The following is a 21,974-nucleotide window of genomic DNA, read 5'->3' as shown; positions in this document are numbered from 1 at the left end:
TGCCCGGCAAACTGTGAAGCCGGTAGCGCTCGGGCAGCCCTTTTCGCGTGGCTGGGAGGGAGGAGGGGGAGTTAGGGCGGGGACTTTGGGGAAGGGGCGGGGAAGGGGCGGAGTTGGGGCAGGGCCGGGGGTGGAGAAAGGGGCGGGACCAGGGCCCGTGGAGTGTCCTCTTTTTTTTATTTTTTAAATATGGTAACCCTAAGGTTACATAGGTGCAAATAGCTGGGTAGTATCACCTGCCCTGAGGGCCTCAGCAAAATCTTACACCCAATTCCCACTAGTATTGGTGCAGTACACTGGAGAAACTAAGGTACACACAGTACACCTCTACCCCGATATAACGTGACCCGATATAACACGAATTCTGATATAATGCGGTAAAGCAGTGCTCCGGGGTGGCGGGGCTGCGCACTCCGATGGATCAAAGCAAGTTCGATATAACACGGTAAGATTTTTTGGCTCCCGAGGGCAGCGTTATATTGAGGTAGAGGTGTATTAGTATAGGACAGTAAGACTCACATGCAATGTCATCACATCTACGGAACAAACTACAGGCTGCCTGGGATGGGTCCTTTAAGGTCATAAAGCAGCTGAATGAGGTAAACTATGTAGTGAAAGTGTCAAACCGGGCTCACAGACACCGGGTGTACCATGTCAACATGATGAAGCCATACTTTGACAGGGAGAATTTGGGTACTGGCTGGTGTGGCCACTGGAAGGAGCAGGGAGATGACCCCCTTGTGGATCTATTCCCTGAGACAGGAGCTGGCCCTGAGCTGGAATCAAGTCCCCTCTCAGACCAGCTAACCCCTGCCCAGCAGGCTGAGCCCCAAGAGGTGATGGGTTCCTACCAGCAGCTGTTCTCCAACTGCCCTGGGCTCACTAACTTGGCTGTCCAACAGGTGAAGATAGGAGCCCACCCCCCTGTAAGATGCTCCCTGGTCTGGGTCACTGGGAAAACAGCCCAGAACCTGGATAGAGAGGTCAAGGACATGCTGGCTTTAGGGGTGATCTAGCCCTCGGGCCTCGCCCATGGTGTTGATTTTTCTCCTTCCCCCCCCAAGAAGGATGGGTCAATCTGTGTGGTGTGTGGTTTTTTGGTGGATTACTGGAGGCTTAATGCCATCACCAAGTTCAATGCCTACCCCATGCCTAGGCCTGATGAGCTTCTAGACAAGCTGGGGGGGCTCGTTATCTCACTACTATGGATTTCCTCAAGGGCTACTGGCAAATACCTTTGGATCCAGATGCCTGGCTGAAATCTGCTTTTATCACCCCTATGGGGTTATACGAGTTCCTGGTCCTACCTTTTGGCCTTAAGGGGGCACCTGCCACCTTCCAGAGCCTGGTGGACCAGTTACTCAAGGGGATGGAGAATTTTGCCCTGGTGTATATTGATATCTGCGTTTTTAGCCAGACCTGGGAGGACCATGTGTCCCAGGTTAAACAAGTGCTGGACCGGCTCCAGGATGCAGGTCTGACTATAAAAGCTGGGACGTGCAAGGTGGGGATGTCAGAGGTATGATACCTGGGCCAGAAAGTGGGGGGTGGCTGCCTAAAGCCAGAGCCAGCCCAGGTGGAGGTGATCAGAGATTGGACCACTCCAGAGACTAAAAAGCAGGTCCAGGCTTTCATTGGGACAGTGGGCTACTACCGGAGGTTCATGCCCCACTTTGGCTCCATAGCCGCTCCCATCACTGAGCTATGTACGAAGGGTAAGCCAGATAAGGTGGTCTGAACCGAGCAGTGCCAGAGGGCTCTCTCCTCTGAAGGAGGCTCTGGTCAAGGGCCAGGTGCTGGTAAACCCAGACTTAGACAAGCCCTTTATGGTATTCACTGATGCCTCAGACACAGGGCTGGGTGCAGTGCTAATGCAGGTTGACGGAAAGGGGGAGAGATATCCCATTGTGTACCTGAGCAGAAAGCTGCTGCCCTGGATGGTAGCTGAGTTCTTTTGAAAATCTGGCTCCACTTGTGGGTGCTGAGCTCTTCAGAAAATTCCATCCATTGTAGTATATGGCATACTGTCAAGCAGTGGGCTTCATTTTCAATTTGTGTATGAAGCTACAAGTGACTACAAAGAAGAGCTGGTAGAGTGTTTTTACAATAAAATTTAAGCAATTAACAACTTAGAAAGGATGTTGTCTCAATATACTGAGTTATTAGTTATTTAATTATGTCCATTTCAAGCAGGACCTTTTGAACTTCATTCCTGCAACTAAGTTAATCATTCTACCATTTACTTTGCTTGATATTTCTAACAGGGTAAACTGACCATTTTGGGTATTTTCTATTAATTCATTCTTCCTTATTGCTAAACAAATCCAAGTATCACCTTCCTAGAAGAAATGCAAATGAACAGTTCACATAAGTAGTCAATTTGTCCAATGTCCGGCATAATTTTAGTTTGGAGATTAATGGAGAATACAACATATATCTAATAAATTATAAAATCAGGTATGCTAGTTATAACTTGTCAGTTACTATACAAGTTTGTCCCACAAGCACGTAGAGATCTAATTTAACTGATCCCACAAACCATTTACGATATACATATCTATAGAAATGTAGGATTGGTTATGTATCTCCATACAAAAGGTTATGTTAGGTAAATCTACTATAGATTTAAAACTGTTCCTGTTTTAAGGCTTTTTTAATTTGCATATTCATTTAAGGAGGAACCAGATTCTTAATCACTGGTATTTTACTAATTGTTTCAACATTGCATCTCCCTCTTTAGTGACTTTCCCCCAACATCAGATAGCTTTAGGCTAGCTCCTTGCTGTACAAATAAGGCAGTTCTTTGTGTATAAACTTGTCAAACTGCCTTGATTTCTAAGTAAAAATCTAGTTCTAGACTGTGCTTGGCAATGAATTAGCTAGAGACAAGGACATCATAAAAGATGGTTTCTTAAAACTGTCATAACTCTTAGTTATACGTGTGGTGTGTGTGTGAGAGAGAAGAGCTCTTAATACATTTATTTTCTGTTGAAATTAGTGTACATGAAAGGTGGAAGATTGACAGTGCTGAAGACTGAAGTCCTCTGTATTTTTCATGGAATATGAGCTGCCATAACTCCCTGTGCTGAATGAGGTTTTCCAATAATACCTCATTTGTCTCAAATCTGATTTCTACAGACAAGATGGTATTTCAAACTTCATGCTTATTTAGTCCTTCTCCTCTCTGGTAAGACTTCCAACTAGGGTGACCAGATGTCCCGATTTTATAGGGACAGTCCGGATATTTGGGGCTTTTTCTTATATCGATGTCTATTACTCCCTCACCCCCGTCCCGATTTTTCACACTTGCTGTCTGGTCACCCTACTTCCAACAAAAAGTCCAATGATGACCATACCATAGTGACAGGTATAGGGTAATATAGATATAAGTTATTTACTTTAAGCAGCAATTCCTATCTTGCCTCATTCATATTTTAAATTTCATGAGGAGCTGCATCTAACACAGATGCAGAAACGGTGATGTGGGGATAAAACCCAGAAAAACAGTATTTTGTCAATTGTGTGTGTTCTGGCTTCTACTGAGTCCCTATGGCTAGTATGCTTTTAAAAAGTGCTTGTAGGAGAAATGGCTGGTGTTTGCAATACTAGATGAAGTAAAACCACTCTAGCTGATTTTTTTTTTAATTAAAGCTTTATCTGAAATTCCTTCCCCCCCACCAAAAAAAAGAGGGGGAAAAAAGAGGAGAGTAAAGACCTCTCCCTTCTCACACTGCAGCCTATCTGTATTCTTGGTAGAAATATGGGGACTATAACATAGCCAGTTTTGTGATCTGCTTGTATGTTGAATTAATCTGACCAACAGAATGAAAAGTTAAAGCCAAAACATGTTCAACTTCATCTAAGTGTCACAAGAACTGGTGCTGTGGATGAAAAGTAAATTGAACCAGGCAATAACTGTCAGCAACTATTCATGGAAATGTGTACTTTATTATTACAGTTTACCCATAAAGAATGCTAGGTTTGCACATGAGTTTAAGCAAAAGCACGAAGAGAATCAATTTGTATACTTGAAGTTTAAGACTGACTCAACATCATGGTGAATAAGGTGGTGGCAATGGGTCTGCAGAGATTTTGTCATATGTTGGTGGAGCATCAGGTACCTGTGGTAACAACAAAAAATGGGGTGAAGATGCTAAATAGAATGAATGCATTGAGGGACAAGCAAACCACACTAAATCTGAAATATTATCTTTTAGCCGGCTCTGTATTCCTCTTAAGAATTTCACATTCGTTTACTTGGTTGTCCTTAAATAATACTGTAGTTTAGAACAGCTGAACCAACTGAATTTTTTTTTTAAATTAGCATTGCTTTTTTGGTTGTGCATAAGATTGAGTTCATTTTGTGATGAGACATTTGTCCATGCAGCTGCTATCAAAGAATAAATGTTCAGTACTGAAAGGATAGGCTTTTTCGAGGGGATGGGTGTGGGGGGGAGGGGAGATTATAATAAAACATTAGAGTCGTGGCAGATGTAAGTACAAACCTTATTTCAAAATTAACAATATTTATTGCATATTGACCGTACATTTAGTTGAAAGGAGAAAGGGTAATGAAATAATTTATTTATATTTAACTATTCATACTCACTTTCTGGAAGTTGAACTATTTTGGGGGGATGGGCATTTATTGGTTACAATGCATCTTTCTGTGCTGATTGATCCTGAGGACCCCAATTAATGCTACGATAAATAGCTAGTATGTGGATTTTGGTACTGCATGTCAGAAGAACAAACAATCAATATCCGATTAGGGAATCCCACACACCATAAAAATGGTAGAGTTGTTGACATGAAGACCCTGCTATTGCAGGATATTGTAGTATATAACCATTTTATTACAGCTAGTGGCTCAAATAGGAATGATCATGTTGCAACTAAATCAGAGTAGCATTAAAGTCGAGGAGGAAGAAGAGAATTTTTAAAAGGCAAGCTATTAATATTAGATTTCACAAATCACTTTCATTACAAGAATTACGAGAGTACTTTTCTTAACAGATTGGGTCAACATGTGGAAGATGCAAACCCAGCTTAGATAATGCAAATCCAGAGAAGATGCCATTGACCAGAGGTAAAAGAGTGTGGCATTACTTCTTCACCAAGGGTCATCTCACTGACTAACTGCAGCGTTCACTAAATGTTGTAAGTAAATGAAACCTTGGACTTCAGCTTACCACAGAATTAAAGTTGCTGTACTCCTGTAAAAGTGCTTTGCAATCCAGTGGGGCATCTTCACCTGCCACCCTTCTCATAGTGCCAGCATGTGAGCTTTTACTCTGTAATAGACAGTAAGGAAAGGTGAGAGTGACAGAAAAAGAAACCTTGAGTATGACTATAAATGTATCTATTAAAGTGTGAAAGTCAATAAGAATGTGGACATAATGCCAGGAGGCATTATGCAAGCTTTGTCACTGCTAATGCAATCCATGCTCTCTTTTCAGAGACATCCAATCATGGGATGATCAAAAATGAGGACAAAGATGTACTAACTTCCACCTGAATCCAATTCCCACACATTGCTGTTGGATCCTGTTCTCCTCCAGCTGCTATGTCTCTCCCTCTGATGTCCCACACTTTTTAAAATCATTCCTTCTCACCTCTCTTTTTCCTTTCCTATTTCAGTCCTGCATAGTCACTTTCTTCTGTCCAGTTTCTCCCCCAACAAACATCATAATTATATTTTCATAATACTTTTAAAGGGGAAAAATTACTTTGCATTTTCTGTGATGTATAAAGAGTCTGAAAAGTGTTTTATTTTGGTTTTCGAAGGTGGGTTTTTAACACTATAGAAATTCAGGTCATGTGTACTCTGGAAGACACTATGCCCCATTGGAGGGGAGAGGTAATAGGGTTATGATATCACAAGGACGTACAACTTCTAATTAATTGAGATGAGAGGAGAGTTTTATTCAGGTTGTACACAACCTATTTAAGTAAAATATTTTGGAGAAAAGCTCTTATTGTTAAGGGTTCAAAACTACTATCCCATTCAACTAAGAAGACAGAACTCCAAATATAATATCTTTGAAACTCTCAGCAAGTACCTCTTTATGATGTATAAATAAAATCTAAAGAAGTACAAAAGGGCACAAATTCATTTTCCTCCTTTGCAAGTTACTTTTTTATATAAACGGACAACACAGTGCACATGTACAACCACTATATTAAACACATAAGCTTGTAATTGTAACCCTTGTCGTCCTCCTTCCCTATCCCCGCTCCATTTGTTGTTTAGATGTAAACTATTAGAGGGAGAGACTAAGTCTTTGATTTGGCTTAAAGTGTTTAGCAAACTTGGGGTGTTCGATATATATTAGTGGCAGCATGATGTAATTGAAAAGGTACTGTACTGAGAGTCTGCAGGACAGGGTTTTACTCCTGGCTCTGCCACTGATCGTGTGTGGTGGTTTGTAGGTGGGTGTTTGTTTTGTGTGGGGTTTTTTATTTATTTATTTCGACAAGTCACTTCACTTCACTTCACTTCTCTGTGCCTTGGTTTCCTCTTCTCTCCCCCTTCCCCCTCCCCCGTCTTACTTTAAAAGCTTTCTCATATGCAGGGCCGGCTCCAGGCACCAGGCAACCAAGCACATGCTTGGGGCGGCACCTGGTAAGGGGCGGCCAATCTTGGGGTAGCGGGGGGCAGCGCGGCGCGGCATTCCGTGGCGGTGGGGGGGGGTTCCGGCGGCGCGGCGCTCGGCAGGGGGGGCTCGGCGGGGCGGCGCTTTTTTTTGCTGCTTGGGGCAGCAAAAAAGTTAGAGCCAGCCCTGCTCATATGTGTTTGTACAGTGCCTCGTTCAATGGTGCCCTGATCTTGGTGGTGTCCTCTAGGCACTACCATAATAATAATGATGGTGTACCAGAACATGAGTTGCCACACTTACCTGGAGGGTTTTATAGCCACATCGCCTTTTGTAATACCAGCAGCCAATGATCAGTAAAACTGCAAGAACCGCAACAAGGATTCCAATACCTGCAGCCCTGTTGTAAAACGAAAAACTAGATGAATTTTTCCATCAGTGAGTGTGTTTAGCACAAATGTTTGCTGATAAATGTGAATGCCGTAATTTCAAGAGGCTTATATGAGAACACAAATGAACTATACTGTGCCTTTTAAAAAATAAAACTATTAATATGTTGAGTTCTTGAACCACCAGGCAGTGAGTAATCCTGCAGTGGTTGGATGATATACAGAGTATGAAGCAACACATGGTGAATATCAAAGATAAAAATAGCTATTGAACGTAACCTCATTTGCTGGACACTGTACAACCTGCCCTCTGAATGAGACTTCCACTCATTTGTGGGAATTTTGGACCTTCAGAATTTCATGTTAAACAACTCCTTTGAGGACTAGAGAACTATAGAAAAAGAATTGGCCAAAACCTTTCTGCAAAATTTGACACAACGTTTGTTCTTAGCTTCAACCCACTCCAGCTGGCAGCTACACATTCTTGTCTAAGTCTCTGGTTCCTGCCAACCTCCCCATTGTAACTGACTAGCTAAAGTCCTTGCCAAAAGCTTGACCATTTCAACAACCGGAAAAAAGCAATCATTGCCTCAAATAGTGGTCTCCAAAGAACCACCACTTATAGAACGCACCCCAATCCCTGAAGAGAGCATTCCCATAATGGAAAAGCTATATAAGAAATACATCCCATTTTTATTAGTTGAATCTCTTTAGGCAAAGAACACTGGGCTCTCTGTCCAACATCTACCATGTTATAGCGAATGCCAGAGACAAAAGGGGTAATGATTTATAAAGCCAGTAATCAACTTCAGAAAATAAGTAAGACTGTAAACTGTGCACAGACAACTTCCTAACTTGTATCCTGTTCCATGACACAGTAAGCCCAATAACTGTGATTAGAGGGTGGGAATTTGAGTTACATTGTGTTTGGGGACCATGGGCTTAACAGGATATGTAGACATACATCTAGTCTATGACAGGGATTCAAGACAGTTGGGATTATAGTACTGTTTAAAGAAGCCTAGAGACAAAAGAATTGAGAGAGGTGGGTTTTTTAATCCGTCTTTATAAACCCTTGTTAGTTCTAATGCTTCTTTCTATTTAGAAGCATGGAACACTCACTTTGGTTCCCCTGTTCTGTCTCACTGTTTCTGCTTGTGGGGAGGAGGAGAAAGATAGTCTTTCTTTTCTTTCCTTTTTTCTATTGCTAAGAAGTTGGACATGAAAGTGAACAGAGAGAGTGGGTGTGGAAACTAGAGCAGCCAGCTTTGTGTCTGAGCTTCCTGCTTGCAGAGACAGTTGGGGGGCCTTCAGCCCTTTGGAACCAGCAAGCTTTCCCAGCTCTCAGGGTGTCAAATTCTGGAAGGTCCTGTTAACTCTCTCTCCTCCTTCTGACAGGGCACTCTCACCTGGCTGCTGACATGTTGGTCTGCGTGACAAGACAGGCAACAGCTTGCTGCTTTTCCTTGCAGCTCTGCACAGCAGTTTCCCTGCAGCTGCACAGTCATGCCAGGATCTGAGATGGCTCTACTGGCTCTGCTCCTGTGTCTAGTAATCTCTGCTCAGGGAAGCCACACACCCTTCCTCCAGCAGCTGCCAGTAGTCTCTGATTGTGGAGATCTTTTTCCCCCATCTCAATTTCAAGTTACCAAGGCCAGAGCCTTCTCCTCTGCTCCCTCTCTGTCTCCTCTGCCCCCCAGCTCCATCTCCCCATGCACTTCCCACAATTCTCATGCTGTGGCTGTTACCCTGTCTCCCCCAAGGGGGCCTGAGAGGATTTTTATCACTCTAAAGGTTGATGCTTCTATTGATTCCCTGCCTGTTATCCCATCTCCACTGACCCTACCCCTCCTGTTCAGGCTCTATAGATAGACAAGTGAATCTGGCCTTCTCTGCAGAGAAGATGAGTGCAATGGTGGTACTAAAAATTGAGTCAATGGCGATGTTCATAGCCTGAATGCTCCAAATGGACCTGGAGAGAGAGTCGTTCTTTATTTTCCCTCTCTTTGAGACGAACTACTAGGTCCTCTTCACCTTCTCACCCCCACTATAATCCACTTCATAACTGTGTGATGCTTCATTTGATGCTACTTTCATTGCAGCTAGATCGAGCTGAGTCACCATGGCCGGATGTAGGTACATTGGACTCGGAATGAGTGCTGAGACTAGGCTAGTTGACTTTCCCTTTTAGGGGATCAAGCTATTTGGGGCAGAGCTTGGGAATTCCCTCTCCTCCCCCCCCCATCCTTCTCTGCTCTCCAGGTGAAATGTGGGAAAACAGGTGCATCTTGCAGCATGAGGTAAAAGTCACCAAATCTGGTGACTCTGATAAGCCAAGCTGGGGAGCAAGTTCCACAGACCCAGGAGGGGGCTGTTATGTCCAGGACCTTAGAAGGTACCAACTGCACTCGTATCACACCCGTGGCAAGTTAGCCTCTCAAGTAATCAGGACCCAAATAATTAGAGCCTTTATGTGTCAAAGCTAAACATCTCTCATTAGTTTGGCTTAGGGTTAGTCTCACCTGGTGCCAATTTATGTAGACTCACTTTCATGCAGCATTATAAGGGCTTGTCTACATTTGCAGCACTGCAGCAACACCGCTGCAGCGCTTAGTGAAGACGCTACCTATGCGGACAGGAGAGCTTCTCCATCAGCGTAGGTATTCTGTCTCCCCAAGAGGCAGTAGCTATGTCGACAAGAGAAGTGCTCCCATCAACATAGCACTGTCTACACTGGAGGCCAGGTTGGTAGAACCATGTCTGTCGAACCATATCTGTCGGCGTGGCTTTTCCACACTCCTGAGCTATGTAGTTATACCAACATACATTGGTTGTATAGACCAAGCCTCAGTCTTCTCCTGTTTGGGGAGATATGTTGCTGTTTACCATGGGTTTTGGCTAATACCACTCACTTTTTGGTCAGATGATGCCCCCTTTGAGGTTCTTATGACACGTGGATGCAGACAGCAGCCCTTTTTCAGAGACCGCAGTCAAATTCAGTGCAGCTTCCTCAGATGAATGATGCTAAATAAGCACCAATGAGTGTAAATCTTTTATTACAAAAATCATTAATTTTAATGCTTGTGGTCAGCTGAATTAACAATGCAGTTTTGAAACTGCCATTGATTTTGTTTACTCTTTCCTCCTCTGGTAAAACCGCTTTTAGATTCTGCCATACAGAGTTTATTTAACTGTCAAGTGCTTCTTGTGATACTGAAGTGATAGATGCTATAGAAAACTACAAAATAGATAGACTTTACTTTCCCCAAACACAGAAATTCTGATTAATTTTTCTTGGGTTCTGTTTTCTTGGTTGCAACAAAGAAGAAAAATCCTATTTTGTAAAATTCTGTTCCCAGGAAGGAGGAAAACCTCTCCGTTGAGTCATTTATAAACAGACTTTTAGAGAGTGCCACATATCTGAATTTGAATGTAATTCTTTTCACTAGCTTGATGCTGTCATGGTTTTGTTTTATACTTACTCTTCTGCTGCAAGATAAGTATATTGCTTTCCTCTGCTGAAGATGCCATCTGTTTGGCGATCTCCTTTGGGCATTTTGTAGGACTGGTTTTGGTCACACCTACAAGGACAAAGAGTAATCCATTACAGTACTCCTAAGGCATAATATATTATCACCATTTCCATTATCAGAAGAAAGAGGGTTTGGGTTTCTTTTTAACATTTTTAGAAAAAAGTAGATCTATTTACACACAAGGCTGTGGTAACTTAACAAAAACAAAACACATTGGATCAAATTCAGCTGTCAGTTACACTGCCATACTGATGCAAACCCAAAGTTATAACTCCACAAACTTTAGTCGAGCTACTCTGGGTTTGCACTACAGTGACTGAAAGAAGGATTTGGCTTATTCTCTTTAGATGTTAAACATTTGCAGGTTTCTGAAGTGAAATTTCTCAAGGAGAATAGGTTTTCCTTTCAACCTAAGGTGAATCCACTGTATTTTGAAACCAGCCCTGAAGACAATGTAGGAGGAGACCTCTGTGCTTTAGACCACTCATACATTTTTGGTAAATTCATATGAGCAAATGATTGGCTCTAACAGATTATTCCTGTTCTCTAAATGGCTCTCTTAATAATGCCCTTTATCTAAGAGTGAGATAGGGGAGAAGTAGATGAAAGAGAAGGTGAATATTTTACTTTAAACACCCAAAGCCAGATACTTAGGCCTGGTCTACACTAGGAAATAAGGTCAGTATAATTATGTGAAAAATCCAGACCCCAAGTGTCACAGTTAAACCTACCTAACCCCCGCTGTAGACAGCACTAGGCAGATGGAAGAATTTTCCTGTTGACCTAGCCTGCCTATAGGGAAGATGGATTACCTTTGCTGGCAGGAGAACCCCTCCTGTCAATGCAGGTAGTGTCTTCAGTAGGGTGCTACAGCCACTGTAGTGGTGTCTGTCTAGATAAGCCCCTTACCTAGCATAAACTGGCACAGCTTCATTGACTTGGAGAGAGCTGCACCAATTTACATTTGCTATCTGTGCATGCTTAATTGCCATTAGTTGCCATCCAAATCTGATCAGACAGAACAGTTCAAACCTAATTTATCTGACACAACCATAGAAAAAGACATAAGTAAATACATTGGTTTCAGTTAAATAGCACAAGAGCAAATTCTACTGTATATCACCAAATTCAATTAAGACAAAATGGCTCTTTTTAAAAAGAAATCAGGCCTAATTAAATAACTTTTTTCAGAGAATTCAGAATGAGCCAGTAAACCTCTTCTGAAACTTAGTTTTAAAATAACGCAGGGAAATTCTAGCAGAATAACGCAAGCCTTACCTTCTTCACAGACCCACACTCTCTGCCTGCTAGGTGGAGGCATATGCAGCTTTTTTCTCTAGCACTTAATCCTTTTTTTTTTGGTCTCTACACTCATGACTATCACGAGTTTAAATTCCAAATGGTGCTGCCTTTGATTTCTTTAATTAGCATGAAAGAGGCTAAGCAGAGAGACAGTTTTTCCCTTTCTTTTCTCCCCCCCCCCCATTCTTTTCAGTAAACAGCTACACGATCTATTACTTTTCCATGCTCTCCCATACACTGCATAGGGCTGAGCCACACACCGGTTTTGCACCAATTTACCTAAACCAGTGAAAACTCAGAGTACGGACACACTTGTACCTGTTTAAAACTGTTTATATTGCTTTTGTTTCTGAGTTAGTGCTTGTCTACACACAGTTTTTGCAAGTTTATCTACATGCAGTTTTTGGACCACTATAGCCATATCAGTTTATAAACTGATATAAATAGGTGCAAATCCCTCATGTGTATGCAGTTATATCAGTGTAAAGAGCCCTTACCACCAATGTAGCTCATTTGATACTGGTAAGCAAGCAAGCGCTCTAGTAAAAAGAAACCACTTAAGCCATAACTACTACACTATCATTTAGTTAGTGAGGGGTTCAGGAGAGCAAGACACTACTTCTGGTGTGTGTGTTGTCCCCCTTCTCCCCTCTCCCCCACGTTTTTGCCTTATTAGATAAAATGGTGGTTAAAAACACATGAACTTTGTCTACACTACAACTTCCTCCACTGTTGGCATCAGTGCACTGGATTTTTCCTAATATAGTCACTAGCGTGCTTAGGACTTATTATTTTTGGAACACATCTTTCTTCTGGGCAAACATTCGAAGCTAGCATGGTTCTGCTCCCAGTCTGGACAGGGCCTTATTTGTTTAATCTTTTCTACTCATTGGGCTGAATTCTGCTTTCCATTATCCCATGGGACTTAAGAAATCCTCTTTGCTGGAGCCATGACAATAAAACAAATCCAGTGGGGTCACACAGTAACTAAGAGCAGAATTGGCCCCTTTTGAATAAATGTCTGCTATATAATTATCTGATCTTGCAGTGGTTCCTCTGCATTATTACACTTGTACTCCTGTGTGTTTTGAATGTGAAAGAATTGCAGGATCAGGTTTTAGATCTGTGTATAGCATTAAAGAGCTAATATCAAGTTTGTAAGGCCTCAGATTCGATCTTTCACACTCCCCAACTTTATATAATGGCAGATTTCATATAATTCTTTATATGGATTTTCTCCACCCTTGAACAAATGTTTCACTGCTAGGAGAAGGAGGCTAAATAACAGATATAATTTTTCTTCATCAGTGCCAACAGTCCAGTATTCATGGAAAAACCCATGTGATAACACAACCTAGTGTATTTTTATCTTGCCTTCGGCAGTGGAAAAGGAAATATTTCAGCTGATTTAATTTTTTAGCTTCCAATGGGCTGACGTTAATAGCAATGAATGGAAAAATGTGCAAATAATGTCTTATGACACAGAGGCATAATGCTGTTGTCGAGGGGTAGAACAGTTGTTACGGTGAAACACACGGTCATGTTCATTTATGCTGTTGTCAAACCTGTGTCCATATTGACTTCAGTGGCTTGGCTCCTAATTCTCACCAGTGTGAGATCATTAAAACACCAACCACAGACTCTGTAAACATTACTGTGTTGGGGCAGAGAGGCCCTACACCACCAGAGGGGAGGGTTAGGGAAGCTGACAAGCTCCCCCCAGCAGTGAAAGGGTTAGAGAAAGTCTGTAGACCCCATTGGAAAAGAGGAGACTAAGGGGGGATATGATAGAGGTATATAAAATCATGAGTGATGTGGAGAAAATGGATAAGGAAAAGTTATTTACTTATTCCCATAATACAAGAACTAGGGGTCACCAAATGAAATTAATAGGCAGCAGGTATAAAACAAATACAAGGAAGTTCTTCTTCATGCAGTGCACAGTCAACTTGTGGAACTCCTTACCTGAGGAGGTTGTGAAGGCTAGGACTATAACAGCGTTTAAAAGAGAACTGGATAAATTCATGGTGGTTAAGTCCATTAATGGCTATTAGCCAGGATGGGTAAGGAATGGTGTCCCTAGCCTCTGTTTGTCAGAGAATGGAGATGGATGGCAGGAGAGAGATCACTTGATCATTGCCTGTTGGGCCACTCCCTCTGGGGCACCTGGCATTGGCCACTGTCGGTAGACAGGATACTGGGCTAGATGGACCTTTGGTCTGACCCGGTACAGCCGTTCTTGTGTTCTATTGCCTTGCTCTGCTACACCTGTATCCAACTTCAAATGTGGGGAGAAGAGATAAAAGGAGAGGGCCTAGCCCTGTTCAGGGTTGACGAGTAGGGAGGACACAGCTCCGTGTGTCTCATGGTGGAAGAGAAGCCTGATTGCAGCTCTGAGATGGCACTCACTGGCCAGCCAGACATCCATCCTGGAAGGGACAACTAGAATCAGAAGAGAATCAGGCGAAGCACAGATTGTTTTGGAAACAAGTGCTGAATAGAAGGGAAGGGCCCTACTGAAGGCCTGTGGGATGACCACAGTTTTGAGTAGTGGTTTTTGTTCCTGATTACGTTTTGAACAACCTGAAAGGACTGAAGTCACCACTATGCTGGACCTCCTCGGTGGCGCAGAAATGTACCAGCAGAGACCCACAACTTGAGTGAGTTGTGCCCAGAAGGGCCACCTCCCCAGCTACATTACATTTCTAAAGACATTCTATGAGCTAGAGATTCAGCTCTCTGCTGATCACATTTTGGAAAGAAACATTTAAAAATATGTTCAGAAGACAGAACAATCCAGACCTTCTTTGACATCCATTAGCCTCTGGCAAACTATTGAGAGTCTGCCAAATCCTGACCATCCATAGGTGGAGAATGAATGCTTTCTGTGTCCCTGAAAAGGTGTCTGACCTTTTAAACAGTGGGCCCATTGTCTTTGTTCTTTGGTAGTGTCATTTCATCTCTCTAGGATGAGGTCTTGTGATTTTTTTGTTTGTGCTTTCATTGAAACTTAAGGTCCATAACAAGGTAAGGAAGAAATAGGAATGTTTACTTGGGACCTGATAATGCAAGGTGTTTGGTGCCTCCTGTGAGGTGCTGAGTGTGCTTGACAAACAGTAATTCCAGTGCAAACTCAGGGGACTTGGACTCTCCAAGGAAGCGCTCCCCAGCACCATGCAGGATTGAGTTGTTAATTATACAAAGCTTATTTACCATTAGTCTGTCCCTACCAGAAGAGTTTCATTGTTGTTAGAAAAAATAGGGACAGATCCATGGCTACAGTCTGGTCCCTTGGTGCTACGTGGCTGCCACAAAGGGGCCAAAAAGCAGCCAGATCTCCCCCAACTAAGGATCCCGCCTCCCAAGGGTGGGGGAATCTTCAATGGATATTGCGCTATCATAGTCAGATCCTGTGGCACCTCACTGCAGCTTCCAGCACAGGGATATGTAAAGAGTGAAGAGGGGCACGGTTGAAGTGCATTGTGCTACAGCAATCCACAACTGATAGCTAGCTAATATTCAATTAGCGCAGCTCCCCATATAGGACTGAGGCCTTACTGAGTGGGTATGGATTCTGGTGCCTATGCTATGCTGATGACACCTGAAATGTAGGTGTATGTGCATTGACTTGGAAACTTTTTTTCCAACCGTATCAGAAAGCAATGCATGTGCTCCTGCTCCTTTGTGCACCAAGCTGAGGGCGTAAACAGGGCAAGATCACTGCCTCCATTTCAATTCCATCTTGCTGCCCATGGTGAGATTTGGAGCTCCTCATCACTCCACTAGCCAGCCTTAGATAAATTCTCCATCTGTATATAGTTAGAATAAGCTAGTTAGTATTTAGTGGGGTTAATATGCAGAAATCTCCAGGTTTCAAACAGCATGCCACATGCAGGGCCATGATCCCTGTGAGCGACAGGCAGAAACGTTGCCTAATCTGCTTAGGTGAGGGGCATGTGAGGGACAAATATCCTATTTGTGCCTCCTTCCCGACAAGAACACAAAAAGAAGAGGGATTTCCACCTCAAGGAACGTCGTCTTGAGAAGACAATGTGTCCCTCTTCAGAGACCACCCCCAACCACGATGCAATGGAGAGTTTGTCCATGAGAAGTGCCCCTCTGGCTGTCCCAGTTTCTAAGCCAAAAACAGGTGAGAAATGTTGTTTGTCTTCATCTCCAGTGGCCTCCTCAAAACCTTCTTTGTCCTCGGAAACTGATCAACATTTGAAGTCCCCTCACAAAAAAAGCTCTGAAAGCTCCTCCAGTGCTAAGGAGAGGTCTGGTTGTAAGCAGTGCTAGCTTTAGTGGCTGAACACTTGCTCTGCTATTGGGCCATTGATGTTGCAGGCATTCTTCACAGCAAAATACCTTCTGTCTCTCCCTCTCCTGGACTATCATTTGTTGGATTTTCTGTTCACTATCAGTGGCATTGGCAACTACAGTTACCACAGCACCAACAATTCCATCCACTTCATCGATATATGTGGCATCAGCTCCACTGGCACTCCCTGATGCCTACTGGGACTCCTCATTTTTCTGAGAAGAGTTATAGCTTCTCTTCTTACTCTCACCATGGCAAACCCATATCTCCAACAAGGTCATTTAGGTCTCCATACTGTCAACATTCTAGAGATGCCCAAACTCTAGAGCAAGGTCTTTATTCTAAGGATGTTTCAGTTTGGTGCCCTCCACTATGGGACTGTGCTCCCTAGCCTTATTGGGCTTGTTGGCCTGCTTCTAGAATGTCTAGGCCTCCATTAGTGACTAAATCCAGGATAAAGTCATCTTCTCCTGTCCCTGTAGTGCCCAGAGATGACCCACATCTAGGCTCACAGTTTCCCTCTTTTCTTCTGTGTGTTCCAGTAGAGGAGACTGGGGAGGGACCTGTATATGTCCCTCCACTTCCAGTTTCTCTTCCTTTTCTCTGGGTGAGGCTGTCTCCAGAGTCCCCATTGCTTCCTCCTGAGGATTTTTAAGTTTTTCAGGCTCTCATTGTCTTTGCTGATGACATTTGCTTTACTAATTGACATGGAATGGGATGATTGCCCTTACTTTAGAGGTAGAACAGGATGCAGCAAGACTTGAATTGAAAGTAAATGCAGAGAAAATCAAGATTATGAAGGTAGGAAACAGGACAATGGATCCAAAAGTGTATGGGGGCTGGGGGGAGAAAATGAACAGGTAGAAGAGTTCTGCTACTGGGGAGTATGATGAATTTGAAGGTGCCTGCAATAAAGAGATTCATACAAGATTAGGAAAAGCAAACACCATTTTTTGGAAGGATGAACAGCATCTGGCCAAACAGAGGTTTCCATACTAAACCAAAGGTCAGATCATACCATTATAGTGAGCATACTACTGTATGGAGCAGAGACTTGGCCAATGACAGTGGCTAACAAGAGAGAGACTGGAGGCTGCCCATCACAGTAGGCTGAGGAAGATATTACACATTTCATGGAAAGACAAAACAAATGTGAGAGTAAAATGTTAGAAAAATATCATCAAAGAAAGAAGGCTCAGGCAGTTGGGATGTGTACATCGTATGAAAGATGGGAGACCTACTAAACAAGCATTGAAGTGGGTACCCAAGGCAGGAAAGAGAAGTGAGGAAGGCCAAGGAAGAACTGACCAAAGGCAGTGACAGAAGATATTGAATGTGCTGCCATCACCTGGTGAACAAAGTACCACAACTAGTGAATGGTCACAGTCAGTTGAGGAACTGGAGTGCCCCATGTGGCACAGGATAAACTAAGGTCTAAAATAAGGTGGTTAGGAGAGTAGCAGTGTCTTTGGGAATACAAGCAGAACTTGTGTCAGACAATCCACACAAATTAATAGACATATTGCAAACTCCTGCTCCTGCAAGAGTTGCCCTTCTCATTAATGATGCCTTACTGGAAGCTATGAAGACCCTTTTGGCAGATACCTGCCTCCATCCCACCCACTGCCAAATGGGTGGACAGATGCTACCAGGTTCCTCAGCAAGACTTTGAGTATTTCTTTACCTTTCCCATTCCAAACTTCTTAGTGGTCAGAGCAGCTAATCAGCATTTGAGGCAGCCTCACTCCAAAGCTACCCTGAAAGATAAATATTATCAGAGATTGGATGTGTACAGCAGAAAGGCATTACCACAATTAGGGTATCAAATTATCTGGCATAGTTGTCAAAATATACTTTTTATTAACTAGTCAGCAATTTCAAAATTCACTAATAAACTGCCCAAGAAATATGAAGATCAATTCTTGCCCATTCCCTCAAAAGGTCACCTCACTATTTGCATGTCTCTCGAAGCAGTTTTAAGTGATTGACATGTCAGATACTGCATCACATTTCAATGAGATGCTCTTCTTAGTTTCCGGCCTTCAGCATTCCAAGACTGCTGCAAAATACAATAGAGTAGGGGTTCTCAAACTTCATTGCACTGTGACCCCCTTCTGACAACAAAAATTACTACATGACCTTAGAAGGGGGACTGAAGCCTGAGTCCCACTGCCCTGGATGTGGGGGGCCAAAGTCCAAGCACAAGGGCTTCAGCTCCAGGTGGGGGGCCTGTAACCTGAGGCCCACTAACCAGAGCTGAAGCCCTCGGGCTTTGACCCCAGGCGGTGGGGCTCGGGCTTCAGCAAGCTTAACGCCAGCCCTGGCGACCCCATTAAAATGGGGTTGTGACCCACTTTGGGGTCCCAACCCACAGTTTGAGATCTGCTGCAATAGACTATTTACCATGTGAAGGTGCTACACTGTTCTCTCAGAAGACTAACAACATGATGCACATGTTGAAAGATTCTCCTGCAACCCTTTGTTTGCTGGGTGTTTACACTTCCACAGCAAAGAGGAAACAGTTTAAGCCTCAAACATGGTACAGACCCTACTATCAGCAGAGGTCTTCTAAACATTGTCCACTGGCATCGTCTATAGTTGGTCCTTCTCACCAGTCTTCAGTGACTTTGAAACAGGTGTTTTAATATATCTGTCAAGACAACATACCAACCCTATTTCATCTTTTGCATTCAGCTACCCCTACCCCCATTTGGAACATGCCTATCTCTCTTTTACAGTGCATCAACAGAAATTACATTGGACAGTTGGGTGCTTAGCACAGTAAAAAGGATACATTATCCAATTTACCTCCCTCCCTGTCTCCAACATACTCTTGCGTCCCTTTTCAGGGACCCATCTCACAAAACTGTTTTAAGAAGTACATTCCCTGTTAAAACTGGGAGCAATAGAAGAAGTTCCTTATCACCACAGAGGGAAAGGTTTCCATTCCCACTATTTCTTGATTCCCAAAAAAGAGAGGTGGTCTTTGACCCATTCTGTACTTCAGAATGCTTAACAGATTTATCAAGAAAATCAAGTTAATGATGGTCACTGTTGCTTCTATTATTCCTTCCCTGGAAATTAGTATGCTGCCCTCGACCTACAGGATGTCTCTTTTCATGTGGCAATATGTTCTGGCCATAGAAAGTTTTTTTTTCAGTTCATAGTGAACAGTGTGTAACAAATGTGAAAGTGAAATGAATTATATTAAAGAAATAGAATGAATGAAAGAATGCTGTATGTACCTTAAAGTAAAAATGAGAAATGCTGCAATCCAGGTGTCAGGAAAGCAGACATTAACTGTTAATCAATTACTCCATTTAAGGGCAATTGGTGACGCATTAGCCTTAGATCGATACAAGTTAATAAGGAAGCAGGATATGCATATTGTGCCCCAGGCAAATTTTACAATTTTGCTCTCTGTCCCTTTGTTTAGTTCGCACCCTTTTATCTGTATAAATAAGACTGTTTGAATCTTGCATGGGGGCTCACATTATCTGAATGTATTAGCAGAGCGCTGTGCTAATAAAACAGACTAGTCTGACAAACTGAGTCCTGAGTCTAACTTTGACACAAACCATATACAAAACTGCCCTTTGGTCTCTCTTTAGCCCCAAGGGTATTTGCAAAATGTATGACAGTGGTAGTTGTCATGGAGCGAGGTATGAGCAGCTGGGCCTAGTGGGCGGAGCAGTGGGCAGCAAGGTCTAGTGGACAAAGCTGGAGTCAGACAATGATCAGGGAGCACGTATGGAGTGGACTGGAGCAAGGCTGGGAATAAGATCAGCACAGGAGCGATCGCAGCTTTGGGCATAAGCATGGAGCAGCCATCGGCCTTCTGTGCTGAGCTTAAGAGCACATCTGTTGGTTCCTCTAGACAATCAGGAGATCTGGACAGTCAGGTTCTTCTGCTGCAAGCCAAATGGGATTCAGCTGAGAGTCCTTTGTTGCTTACAATGGGGATGGAACTAGTTGGTCCTAGGCTCAGCTGCAAGCCCTAATTCCTGATAGTAGCGGCCCATCTGCACAATCTAGGAATTCAATAATTCAGGTAAAGAAATATTTTGCTAGTGTGAGGAAGATCAAAACTAGAAGGTGACTTATCTCATTAATATGAAACTCAGATGAAACCTTACGTAAAATTTTTGGATGGAGTCATAATATCTTCTCCTTGGAGAACACAGAGAGCACATAGCTAGTGGCTCAAAAGGCAGCTTCATGAGACTGTTAAGAACAAGGCTGAGATCCCAAAGTAGAGTAGGGTCTCTAATCTGTGGGAAAAGGTTCATAGGACCTTTCAGGAACCTCATTGTGGTGGGATGAGCAAAAATTGAGAAACCATCTACTGGTGAGTGCGCTGTTAATGCTAAGTGAACCTTGATGGAATTCAGAGAGAGACCTGATGTTTTCAGTTCCAACAGGTAATCCAAGATTGTGGAAAGAGACATCTGGACAGGTGGATGATAAGAGTTACACCAAAGATGATATCTTCTCCATTTCTGGAGGTAAGTGTGTCTTGTAGATTCCTTCTTGCTGTTTAACAGCACGTATTGTATTCCTGATAAACAGGATGCCTATAAGTCTGAGGAAAAACTATTGAGAAGCAATGCTTAAAGTTGCAAAACATTCAGATTGGGATGAAGTGATCAACCAGCATTCTGAGACAGTAGTCAAGAATTGCTGGGAAGCTGCCCTGGAGGATGAGGAGTGAGTCTGAGATAAGGAAACCAAACCTTTGGCCAAGTTGGTGCAATTGAAATGATCCTGGTCTGGTCCTGCTTGATCTTGTTGAGAACTTTTAAAAACAATGGAGTTGGTAGATATGCATAAAAAAAAAGCTTTGTCCATGTAATGAGAGAGGCATCTCCTAGAGATTGTATTCCTCCTCTGGAACAGAATTTTCTGCATTTTATGTTGGCTGCAGTGGTGAAAAGGTTGACCTCCTGGAAAGTCCCAAGCTAAGAATATTTAGTTGAGGACTCGAGTCCAACTACAATTCATAATTTAGGGGAAAAATGTCTGCTGAGGATATCTGCCAGGCTGTTTTGTATACCCAGAAGGTAAGAAACCAAAATGACTCTCTGGTTGGCTATGCACCAACTCCAAAGCTTTATTGCTTTTGTGTATAGTGAGGGAGAACATGCTCCTCCCTGATGATTGATTTAATATATATAGGCTACGTTGTCTGTGATCTAGGTTGACTTGCTTTTGATTAGAGGAAGAAAGTGGAAGCAAACATTTCTGAGTGCCCTCAGTTCTAGCAGATTGATGTACAAGGGGGGAGGGATAGCTCAGTGGTTTGAGCATTGGCTTGCTAAACCCAGGGTTGTAAGTTCAATCCTTGAGGGGGCCATTTAGGGGTCTTGAGCAAAAATCTGTTTGGGGATTGGTCCTGTTTTGAGCAGGAGGTTGGACTAAATGACCTCCTGAGGTCCCTTCCAACCCTGATATTCTATGATAAGTGCCCTGTTCTTGTTGTGACCATTTGCCTTGGGCTGCGTGAGGACCCAAACCTGCTCCCCATCCAAGGAGAGAAGTGTCCGATATCATGATTATATCATGATCTCCTGATTCTGGATAAACAGGATCATTCCAGCAGGTGGCTGGGTATAGACACCAGTTTGTTCAGACTGTGTTTGTTGTGTACATAAACTGTACTGAGCCAAACCTGGAAACACTGAAGATGTAAATTGCTGTTCTGTGTCATAAAAACACAAGCTGCCCTATGCCCCAGAAGCTGCAGACATGTACTTGCTGGGATTTGAGGACAGAGCTGCATTCTTTGGATAAAGGGTTCCTTGCTCAAGAACCTTAGGAGGGACATAAGCTCTGC

The 21,974-nt window shown here is 43.0% G+C and overlaps 1 protein-coding gene across 1 annotated transcript; it reads right to left on the bottom strand.

Moving 5' to 3' along the window:
- Positions 1-3,950: 3,950 nt before the first annotated feature.
- On the bottom strand, positions 3,951-11,871 carry MLANA (melan-A). Its single transcript, XM_024218150.1, has 5 exons — positions 11,797-11,871; positions 10,468-10,566; positions 6,900-6,996; positions 5,193-5,294; positions 3,951-4,121 (listed from the first exon to the last, which is right to left on the bottom strand). The coding sequence occupies exons 2-5, from the start codon at positions 10,539-10,541 to the stop codon at positions 4,053-4,055; spliced, it is 342 nt and encodes a 113-aa protein (XP_024073918.1). The 5' UTR covers positions 10,542-10,566; positions 11,797-11,871; the 3' UTR covers positions 3,951-4,052.
- Positions 11,872-21,974: the final 10,103 nt, after the last annotated feature.

The sequence above is a fragment of the Terrapene carolina genome, unplaced genomic scaffold (genome assembly GCF_002925995.2).
Source record: "Terrapene carolina triunguis isolate 2854851 unplaced genomic scaffold, T_m_triunguis-2.0 Scaffold113, whole genome shotgun sequence".
In the NCBI taxonomy this organism is placed as follows: domain Eukaryota; kingdom Metazoa; phylum Chordata; order Testudines; family Emydidae; genus Terrapene; species Terrapene triunguis.
This window is presented reverse-complemented; position numbering and strand designations above follow the sequence as displayed.

What these genes read in the sequence shown, in the direction of transcription:
- MLANA (XM_024218150.1), bottom strand. Translation starts at nt 10,541, where the DNA reads ATGCCCAAAGGAGATCGCCAAACAGATGGCATCTTCAGCAGAGGAAAG. An exon ending in ACTTATCTTGCAGCAGAAGA is followed by an intron (nt 6,997 to 10,467) that starts GTAAGTATAAAA and finishes GTTTTACAACAG; the next exon opens with GGCTGCAGGTATTGGAATCC. An exon ending in GTGGCTATAAAACCCTCCAG is followed by an intron (nt 5,295 to 6,899) that starts GTAAGTGTGGCA and finishes TGTCTATTACAG; the next exon opens with AGTAAAAGCTCACATGCTGG.